Source organism: Eurosta solidaginis, chromosome 4 (assembly GCF_040869045.1).
Source record: "Eurosta solidaginis isolate ZX-2024a chromosome 4, ASM4086904v1, whole genome shotgun sequence".
NCBI lineage: Eukaryota > Metazoa > Arthropoda > Insecta > Diptera > Tephritidae > Eurosta > Eurosta solidaginis.
The window spans coordinates 12185740-12197625 of record NC_090322.1 but is presented as its reverse complement, the minus strand read 5'-3'; the positions used below and the strand labels follow the sequence as shown (position 1 = coordinate 12197625).

The window sequence follows — 11886 nt, the reverse complement described above, 5'->3', positions numbered from 1 at the left end:
AAATCAAATATTGACATGCTACAACAACACTCAAAGCAAATTGAAATAAAGCAGCCAGCGCAACAAATACTAAATGAAATGCCGCATAAACAGCTAGAACAACAACCAAAGCTTGCAACAAATATTAATGTATTTAATGAAAAATTATATACGAATTCGAGTAAAACTTCGAATATTAGTGCGCACATAAAGCGTGTTAATTTCGATTTGCCACAAATTGTGGAGGGCGTAGAGGGGACAAAAAATAAGCTAGGGCTACCTCCACCTTTACACAGTGTTAATAAATTAAGTACTAAAGCTAGCAGTAGTAGTAGAAATGTTAGTAGTAGCAGTAATAAAGGTAGTAGGGTCGAAAATATAGTGACATCCGAATCCACGAGTGCACACCAAACCCCAGTTGCTTCCACATCAGGCACATCGTTCATCTCAGCATTGCCCTTGGAAGCTGCTCTTCAATCTAATAAAACGCTTACCACCTATCGGCAAACGAGTAGCACATATATTGATGCTTCCAAACCACTTAACTCCCTATTGCACACTCAGCGCGGGGCTTCCAATTATACTAGCTTAAGCAGCAATAAAAAATCATCTCTGCACCACCATTACACGCATTCGCCGCAAAAACGAATCGTTTACAATGGCACTTATCCCATCGATTTGCCATTGCAATCACGTTTCGAGGTATTGGCGCGCGATTACGATCCCGAAGCGAATGCAGAATCAGCGCGTCTTAAATATGCGCATATGCTGAACGATTATGATTTGGATGAATGTGATATATTGGACGATGTAGCGGAACAAGATGAGGATGACGAAGATTTCATTTATGATGACGATGACGATGAGGACTATGACGAAGAAGATGATGTCGAAGATGAGAATGGAAATATTGCTGAAGACGTTGAGCGTCTGCCAAATGCTATGGAAGAATTTATAACGCCACATGAACGACCACAACTTAGTTTTCTAAGCAGATTAGGTATTTTAAAAGAGTCGAGTATTGCCAGCAAGTCGCCGCTGGTTAATAGCGGGAGTGATGAGAATAAACATCATGCAGTTTGGTCTATGCAGGAGCTAATCGCTAATCCATCTATACCTTTGAACTATCAAAAAATGTGTCATGAAGTTGAGCAAAGTTTGACATCGTTTGAAAAGTACCTGGATTCGAAAACACTTGAACAGCGCAAGCCAACTACGCAGAAGCAGCCAGTGCGTACTTTTGATATCGATGGTCCGGTTGAGGAGCTAGATATTAAGAAGAAAATTTAAAAGTTGGATGCGTAAGCGCGAATGTGGATATGGCAAATCTGTGTTCTCCATCATACAAAGAAATTTGAAATTTGAATACAGACACCTTCTACCTACTAGTTAGTGCTTTGTCGTAGCTTAGACTGTAACTATGTATGTGTACTACATGTGTTATTTTTGAGTTAGAAATTAAATATTTACAAATAAATATGTTACTTTTATGAATGGGTCTGTAAATGTATTATAATTTATACATTTTTAAAATTATTATTATTAACAAACAAAATTTTTATAACCAACCGATAAAACATTTTCGAAACTTGTGCTCCCTTATCGAACATTTGTCGTTCGTTTGAAATTATGTTTCCCTTTTGGTTGTTGTGACGGCTTAAAAACTCCAATGTGCCTATTCTTTGTACTGATGTCTTTTGCCTCTAATTATGATCGCAATTTTTTGATTATTTTGCTTGCTTCAAATACTTTTATAAAAAAAATTCCAGCATTGCCGTTAATTGTTTAAACTTTCTTGATCATTCCTATCTTTTTCTTGTAATCGGTATTTGAATATTGAATACTTTTGTGTAGACTTTTAAATTCTTAGGCTGTCTACATTAGCTATATTATATTATTATTGTAATCGATTCGCGAAAAAACAACTGTATACAATTTTCCATACTTTTTATCTCCTGAATAGAGGGCGCACACAGCGATAAAGCATGTATTTATAAATCGTATGATAAACGTAGACCGGTTTAGTATTTGTTGTATACATAAACCGTTCTTGTTGCGGGGGGTTTCGTCGATACCAGTCTCTGCACCGCAGTTCTTATTTTTGCTTCACATGAATTTTAGTTTTCTACCGATTGCTTTTTCGGAACTCGTTGGCTGAAATTTGAGACCTCCCAAAAATGTTGTGCAAACATTTGTAAATCTATTACAACGATCTCCAGTCAATCCGTAATTTTTAAACAGGTTTCGTATATCGTTGACATTTATGTAGATTTTAAAATGACGCTGTGTAGATTTTTTATATCTTTTACGAAAATTTGCAAACAATCAGACTAACTTTTATTGAAGTTAAAAAATGTCGTCACTGTTGACGGATATAATTTCGAGAATGTGCATGATTTCGTATATTTCGGAAGCGGCAGTTGTAGCGTCATGTAGTGCCAGCCAACTAAAAACTAAAATAAAACTAAAAACTAAAATAGCTGGCATCACCCCCACATGCAACCATGCATGTATGCACTTGGTGTTACTGGGTGAGAGAGTCGAATGACGGAGAGAATTCTGATTGGCTGAATCTTCCGTTACTCGACTCTATCACGCCACTGCATCATGCGATTTTACCGCTATGCACTTTTGGCATAGCGGCAGGGCTGCTTTGAAGCGTCAGCAGTTTTGAGTTTTTGGGGAGAGTTTGAAGTGAACCGGCTGCCGCAATACACGCGAGAAAGAACGGCGTAGTTAATAAAACTAAGAATAAAATAACTAAGGACTAGGTTTATTAAAACTAAACATTTATTGTGCAAATAAAACTTAAAGCAACTTAACAAACAAACATAAGAGAACTTTAATAAAAAAGTAACTAAAATTAAAGCAAGTGCGGTGTTTATTTATTTTGCGTGTGTGGGCGCGCGAGGGGCTGTATGCCCAAAATTAAGTGGCATCGAAATGCCACTTTACATGGCGACCGTGACATGCGTTCGCAACGAAAGAATTTTTTTTGTTAGAATAATGCGATTCTTTTCCATGTTTTAACTCGGAAAAAATAAAAACTGTTGTGTAAGAAAATCGCCAAAACTTTTTATTTCAAAGTGCAGCATATTTTAATATATATACTAATTTTCTACGCTTCGCGTTAATAACCGAATGACGGTGCCGAAAATCCACGAAACGGGATATCAGAAGACAGTAGCAGTGAAAATTATTGTGCCTAACGTAGTACAGTCCCATGGGGAGTTGATACCGTTTAATACCAAAAAGTAGGCGTGGAAAAACGTAAATTGATTGCGAATCGCAGAAACAAAAGATTTCCAAAAATAATTTTTGCCATAAAAATATGTTGAACATTTTTTTAAATATCAACATTATCACAGTGATGGTTTCTCACCGAATAAAAGTGAAGGTGGTGAGAGTTTGCTACCTTAATATGGGAAAAATTACGTTTCAATTCCTAAGTTGCGGCGTCGATGGAAAAATTTCGCAAAGGAAAAAAATTGGAAATTGCGGTGTCGTTTTAGAGCTCCGAAATTACGGCGCGACATTGTACATACATAATACAGTTTAAACGAACTCAAGTGTTAAAAAGGAAAATCTTCAAAAAATACAAAACCTACAAAAAAAAATTTGTAAACTACACAATTACACAAAATATGCTTAAATCAACAAAATATACAAAGATATGGGTGAACTGAACTAAAACTACAAAAATAATCCAAAAAAAAAAGACATATATGTATATATACTATATATAAAATCTACAAAAAAGTACAAAATCTAGAAATTGAAAAAACTGGAAATAATACAAAAAAATCAAAAACTGAAAAATTAAAGCAAAAAAAAAAAAATTTTCAAAATTACACAATCACACAAAAAAAAAAAAACAAAACAGATTTCAAAGCGAAGAAACTGAATTAATGGCAACAATAAACATTTACATTTAAAAGAAATCTACGAAACACATACATGGATTCTAAAATTTTTCAACAAAAAAAAAATCATCCAAAATTCATCACTTGCCTGGAAACAAATGAAAATTACATAAAGGCAGATTATCATCACACTTCGAAAGGCGTGGAACACCCATTAGCCATACAATTAAAAGGTACCGGTGAAGATGTCAACCTGCAGATGAACCACGAAATATCAAGGGAAGGAGCAAAGTATGTATTTTATTTTCAAATACTTGTTTTAATCGTAAGCGCCATACAAAGGTTTATGTACTATTTTTATGTAGCCTAGAAATGCTGAAAATCAACCGATTGCGGTTTTCAAAAATTAAATAAATATAACTTTTTCCAAATATTTCTCAAATGCTTTCAAACCATTAATAGTATTTTTTGTAAACATTTACAAGTAACATTTCACAGTTTAAATACGTAGAAACATATCCCCTCAATACAAAAAAAAAAGTCTTAATACATTACATACACTAATACATATATAATGATATGCCATAAAATGAAATTTTTGCCTTTATATAACACATGAATTTAATATGAAAAAAAATAAAAAAAAAATTTTCATCAACTACAATTTTAAACAAAGCGTTTCGTTTGCTGTAGAAATTATATATATACATGTTCTCGTGAAACAGTTTGGAGATTTTATTAATAGCGGTGCGTCCGCAATATAATAGAAGATTGATAGAAAGCAGTGCGTCCGTGATACAAACTACGTTTTTCATACTTTCAATATAAAGCGATGTGGACGTAAACATCGCCGTATATTCGAAAAAAAATAAAATTTTGGTTAGGCTTGTGGAAACAAGTGCGGGTTTTTTATATTTTTTTCCAATAGTCCGAAAAAAAAATATACCAGCCTGTTTCGGTTTTTACAAAATAAATAAAACCGGAACACGCTTGCCTATTTCCTTTTGCAAAGCCCATTCTGGGGGGCGAGAAACCACAGACCAAGTGTCCTTTTTAGGACAACCTGTCCATTGGTTAGCTAGCGGGGCTAACCTAGTGGGGGACAGTCGGTAAGTCCGACTAAGTTCGGCACGGAAGGGGGGTAGGCATTTCTCTAGCCTATAATTTAGAGAAAATCCGCAGACCGGATGTTCCTTTGTTAAAAAAAAAAAAAAAAAAAAAACAAATTATATAATTTTCTTAACCAGACTTACCATTTTATAAAATTCATACCAAACGCGACAAATATTAACCGGATTTTCAAATAATATTTACAAAATATTTACCTGATTTACAAAATTTTTTCTCTTAAAATAATTTTCAATAAAATTACCCTGTTTCAAACACATGTCCGATTCTGAGGGCAATTCCAGCGATAAATCAAGCCCTAAAGGAAGGTGTTCACTAGCTCGTCAAGAAGATTTTTTAGGATTTAATGATTCAGATATCGCAGAAAATAATACTTCAAATTTTCAGTCAGTAACTAATATTATAAACACTCAGCCTTCAGCAAATTCGTCTAATAATTCAGACAACCTACTAACTAGCACTTCCAATTTTCAGTCAGGAACTGACTTTTCCAATTCTCACTCTACTTCAAATTCTTCTAATTTGCCTTCAACAAATAATTCTTCAGATTTACAATCGAATAACAATATTTCAATCATGGAACCTCAGAACAGAAAAAGGTGTTCATTACCAGTTGCGCCTCAATTATTAGGGACAACTACAGCGGCGATCCACTGGCATTAGAATCTTTTATCGACAAAATAAAATTAATTGAAGTCTTCTCAGATGAAAATTTAAATAGTACTTTTATTGCATTTTTGAAATCCAAACTTGAGGGAAAAGCACGCGAAGCATTACCAACCGTAATAAATTCAGTCGATGACATAAAGACTGCCTTGAGAAATAGAATAAAACCCGACAACTCGAAAGTTGTTTCTGGTAAAATCGCGTCTTTACATGTCATCAATAATAATTACTCAGACTTTGCTAAGCGCGTTGAAGAACTATCCGACGCATTGGAACGTTCTTTGATTATTGAAGGTATGACACAAGCCAAGGCACATGAAATGGCCGTAGAGCAAACAGTGAATGTGTGCAGGTTGAACACTCGTTCAGAATTGGTCAAATCCATCCTGTCTTCAACTACCTTCAGTGATTCAAAAGACGTAGTTGCAAAAATGATAGTCGAACGTAATAATGAGGTAAAAGAGAGACAAGTACTAGCATTCCGTACTCGTGGTAATTGGCAAAATAGTTTTCGAGGAAATTATAGAGGTAATAATTTCAATAATAGATACAACAATCCAAATGCGAGATTCAACAATAAAAATAGAAATAATTACAACAATAATAATTACGGGTACAATAATTCTAATAGAGGTAATAATGACAGATATAGCACTAATAGAAACAATCAGCCTAGTAGTAGTAACGATATGGCTAATAATAATAGACGTTCAAATTCACGAAGTAATGCCAATGTACGCGCTTTAAACGTGAACGACCCTCAGGAGCGAACACTGGGGGATCGGAATCACGATTTAGACAATTAAACGAATCTTCTTCAAAAATATTAAAATCCATCTACTGCTTGAACCTTAATTATTCAGATTTTATTGAACTTCAATGTAGCGATTCCTACAAACCATGTACTTTTCTAGTAGATTCTCAAGCAGATATTTCTTTAATCAAAATTTCAAGTTTATCTCAAAATTGTAACTTTAATACTAACGAAATAACAAACATAACAGGCGTAACGCCTGAAACAATTTCAACTTTAGGAACCTTAAAAACCAACTTAATTGCATATAAATTCTTAATACCGCATACTTTACATGTAGTTAACGACGATTTCAATATACCTTCAGACTTCAGGAATACTCGGCAAAGACTTTTTAAAATTTAATAAATGCATTATTAATTACGCAAGCGATAGCATAACCATTAATACCGGATTAGATAACGCAAATATACCAATTTTACACGGCACAAGTAACGATTCTTTAGTTATTCCTCCGAGATGTGAAGTTTATCGGTTATTTAAATTACCAAAATGCGATAATCCTGTTTTTGTAGACTCGCAAGAAATCTGTAATGGTGTTTTTACGGCAAAGTGCATTGTTGACACAAATAATCCAGTTATAAAAATTTTAAATATTACTGACGAAGTAAAACATGTCAACAATTGCAATATCGTAACGGAAGATATCACCAACTACAATGTCTACAAAATCAATGAAACTTCAAAAGATCAAAAACGCTTAGAGGAATTAACGAAAATTTTGAAAAATCAAATGCCGGGTTATGCTCAAAAACAATTACTAGATTTATGCTTAAAATATGCCGATGTATTCGCTTTAAAAACTGATCGTATGACTTTAAATAACTTTTACGAACAAAAGCTACGTTTAACTGATAAAAATCCAGTCTATATAAAAAATTATCGTTTACCATATACACAACGTGAAGAAATTAATAAACAAGTCGAAAATTTAATGCGAAATGATTTAATAGAACCCAGCTTTTCTAATTATAACAGCCCTTTAATTTTGGTGCCGAAAAAGGATCCTACAGGCCAAAAGTCTTACCGTATGTGCGTTGATTTCAGAGCAGTCAACAAAAAGCTTATCGCAGACAAATTTCCGTTGGCACGCGTAGACGACATACTCGACAATCTTGGCAGAGCCAAATATTTTTCGACTTTAGATCTTTTTTCTGGTTTTCACCAAATACCACTTCATGTTAATTCTAGAGACGTTACATCTTTCAGTACAGATCGAGGAGCTTTTCGTTGGAAAGTTTTACCTTTCGGTTTAAATATAGCACCAAACTCTTTTTCACGTATGATGTCATTAGCATTTTCAGGCATTTCGCCAAATCAAGCTTTTATGTACATTGACGATGTTATCGTCATCGGATGTAGCGAGACACATCACCTCAAAAATTTAGAAAAAGTTTTCGAAACCTGTAGAAAATTCAATTTAAAGTTAAATCCCAACAAATGCAATTTCCTTCGTTCTGAAGTAACTTTTTTAGGCCATAAATGCACCTCCAAAGGCCTGCTGCCAGATGACTCAAAAATAGACGCAATTAAAAAATACAATAAGCCAAAAGACAAAGACGCTGTTAGGCGATTCGTTGCATTTGCAAATTATTATAGGCGTTTTATACCTAACTTTGCGTCACTGGCAGCCCCTTTAAATCGTCTAAATCGAAAAAAAGTTGAATTTGTTTAGGATGATGCTTGCGAAAATGCTTTCGAAAAATTAAGATTATCATTAATGTCTCCTCAATTATTACAATACCCTGATTTTTCAAAAGAATTTATTATCACTGTAGATGCATCTAAGAGTGGTTGTGGCGCTATATTAAGCCAAAAGCATGGAGATAATGACTTACCGATTTGCTTTGCATCAAAATCTTTCAATAAAGCCGAGAAAAAAGGCAATCATAGAATTAGAACTTTTAGCAATACATTTTGCTATAAAACATTTTCGGCCGTATGTCTACGGTACAGATTTCACGGTAAAATCAGACCATAGACCATTAGTTTATCTATTCAATATGAAAGATCCTTCCTCGAAACTCTCTAGAATCAGATTAGATTTATCAGAATACAATTTTACAATTGAATATATTAAAGGAAAATCGAATGTTGTGGCTGATGCTCTTTCGCGTATAAGTATAGACGAGATTAAAGATTCGACAAAACACGTTTTACCCGTTAAAACGCGATCACAAATTAAACAACAAGAATTACAAAATGAAAAAATAAGTTTAAATGATACGACCTCTAACGATAATAAAGTACAAGTTTATGATAAATTTTCATACGATTTTTCAAAAAAGATACCGCGAGTAAAATCAACAATACAATATAATAAACATAAGGAGATCTTCAATTTACAAATTTATGCGCATTTAAAACACAAAAAATACAATTTGCTTAATCTCGTGACTGTTAACGAAATAACGAATTTAGATGAGTTACTTTCGAGGCTGGAAAAAGCAGCCGACAATCACAATATTAAACAATTAGAATGGCCAAAAAATGATATCTTTTTCAATAATTTTTCAATTACGAATTTTAAAATCCGCGGAAATGAAATTATAAAATCATTACAAATAATATTGACGGACCCTGTAGAGACCGTAACAGACAATGAACAGAAACAAAAACTTATGACAATTTATCACGAAGATCCACTGTTAGGAGGCCATTGCGGAACAAAAAGGTTATATGCCAAATTAAGAACTAAATATTACTGGAAAAACATGACACGTGATATAGCGAAATTTGTGAAAAATTGCAATAAATGTCTTTTAAATAAAGTGAGACCAAAAACAAAAGAAAATCTTGTCCTTACTCCAACACCCTGTAAACCATTTGACATAGTGATTATCGATACAATAGGTCCACTTCCAGAATCAAACTATGGTAACAAGTTCGCTGTTACTATGATTTGTGACTTTTCTAAATACCTGGTAACAGTAGCTGTACCAGATAAATCAGCAAAAACTATCGCATGTGCTATTTTTGAAACCTTTATACTAACATATGGTACAATGAGAGCCATTAGATCCGATTTAGGGACGGAATACAAAAATGAATTATTCTCGGAATTAACAAAACTTTTAAAAATTAATCATGATTTCTCAACAGCTTATCACCACGAAACTGTTGGTACTGTTGAAAGAAACCATTGAGTCTTTAACGAATATTTACGTGCATATCTAGATGAAACGTATTCAGATTGGGATACGTATTTGAAGTATTTTACATTTTTACATAATACTACAAGTAGTTCGGTTTTTGATAATAAATTTACTCCTTTCGAATTAATATTTGGCAGAAAATCTACAATGCCACATGAATTACAAAAGGAACAAATCGATCCGATCTATAACGTAGAAAATTATACAAAAGAACTAAAATATAGAATGCAAAAATCTCATAAAATGGCAAGAAATTTGATTAGTAAACATAAAATTAGAAATAAAGAATTATACGATAAAACGGCTAAGCCTTTAGAAATTAAAATTAATGATAGGGTTTTAGTGGAAACAGAACCGAGAAATAAACATAGAAATATATATCAAGGTCCCTACATAATAAAGAATATCGATGGACCAAATGTAAAATTTTTGATGAAATTAATAAAATTGAAAAAATTGTACACAAAAATCGTATACAAAAAATTAATTAAATTGATAGCCGAAAATAATCTTTAAATATAAACCTACTTTAAGAACACGCCAATGAAAGCCAAACTAAACAAACTATTAATGTTAATTCTTAATACGGCCTAATGTACAAAATTCATATGTTAAATTGAAATACTTAATAAATATATATTTACTCAATTTAATAATAAGCATATAAATAGTAACGGTTCACTTCAAACTAAAAACATTATTTTTTACATATTTCATTTTCTTATAAATTTATATCTTAACCCTAGTAAAGCCTAAAGAAGAATCTGGCAAGACTGATCACCTTGCCAAATTCTTCTTTTCCAAAGGGGGATGATGTAGCGTCATGTAGTGCCAGCCAACTAAAAACTAAAATAAAACTAAAAACTAAAATAGCTGGCATCACCCCCACATGCAACCATGCATGTATGCACTTGGTGTTACTGGGTGAGAGAGTCGAATGACGGAGAGAATTCTGATTGGCTGAATCTTCCGTTACTCGACTCTATCACGCCACTGCATCATGCGATTTTACCGCTATGCACTTTTGGCATAGCGGCAGGGCTGCTTTGAAGCGTCAGCAGTTTTGAGTTTTTGGGGAGAGTTTGAAGTGAACCGGCTGCCGCAATACACGCGAGAAAGAACGGCGTAGTTAATAAAACTAAGAATAAAATAACTAAGGACTAGGTTTATTAAAACTAAACATTTATTGTGCAAATAAAACTTAAAGCAACTTAACAAACAAACATAAGAGAACTTTAATAAAAAAGTAACTAAAATTAAAGCAAGTGCGGTGTTTATTTATTTTGCGTGTGTGGGCGCGCGAGGGGCTGTATGCCCAAAATTAAGTGGCATCGAAATGCCACTTTACACAGTAACAGCAAAACAATGTCAGATTAGGAATCAAACTGAGAATAATTCTTGTCAACAAGCGCTACTTTGAACTAAATACGCAATTGAAAAGTAAAATCCTCTCTCGACGACCAAAAATGACGCTCTGCAAGTCGCTCGTCATACCTGTCCTGATGCATGGTTCGGAATCATGGACAGCGTCGAGTATCGAAGGAGGTATAAAGATGAGCTGTATGAGCTTTACACAGATATGAGGATAGTGCAGCGTATAAAAGCCCAAGGGCTTTGCAGGCTAGGTCAGTCGATACCCTAGTTTGGAAGCAGAGGAAGGCGGAGACTTCCACTAAGTTGGAAGAGACAGGTGCAGGAGGATTTGAACTCCCTTGGTGCTTCCGATTGGCGCCAGTTATCGCGAAACAGGGATAACTGGCGTGACTTGTGTCGAAACGGCCAAAATCGCTTAGGCGATTAAGCGGCGATTACTGATGATGATGATGATGATGTGTAGACATTTTGTAATCTCTCAATTAATTTTTTGAATAGGTTGTAGTTAATATTTTGTTTTTTGCTTAAAATTTGTTTAAGTTTCCTTGATTTCGCTATTATTTCTTTGTTTGAGCTGTTACAACAACCTCGAAAACAAATAAATTGTATTTCAAAATTATTTACATAAATGTCAAGTATTATAAATTATTTGTTAAAATTAATTAAAAAAGTAAACAAAAAAATAAAATTTTTAAAAACTGTCTCTTCAAATAAATGTATATGTGAATTTTCCAAAATACTAATCTGCATTCTTATTCTAGTTTATTAATTCTTTATTGTTGTGTTAAAATATTTTCTTGATATTGTTGTGTTTTTACTATTTGTTGTTATAATATAAAATTTTACTTACATTTTATTTTTCGTTAACACAAAATTATTTTATAAATCTTTAGTGATCTTGCACTCG

At 33.4% G+C, this 11886-nt stretch overlaps 2 protein-coding genes across 9 annotated transcripts in view; both read left to right on the top strand.

Annotated features, from left to right (window-relative positions):
• The window catches only part of LOC137249034 (uncharacterized), a 139067-nt gene that overhangs the window by 120962 nt on the left and 6219 nt on the right, over positions 1-11886 (top strand). The gene's annotated exons all lie outside the window — the stretch shown is intronic.
• On the top strand, positions 2-1339 carry LOC137249039 (uncharacterized). The gene has a single exon (XM_067780146.1). The coding sequence runs from the start codon at positions 16-18 to the stop codon at positions 1267-1269; it is 1254 nt and encodes a 417-aa protein (XP_067636247.1). The 5' UTR covers positions 2-15; the 3' UTR covers positions 1270-1339.

Bases quoted from the DNA above. Each gene is read 5' to 3' on its own strand.
- LOC137249039 (XM_067780146.1), top strand. From the start codon at position 16: ATGCTACAACAACACTCAAAGCAAATTGAAATAAAGCAGCCAGCGCAA.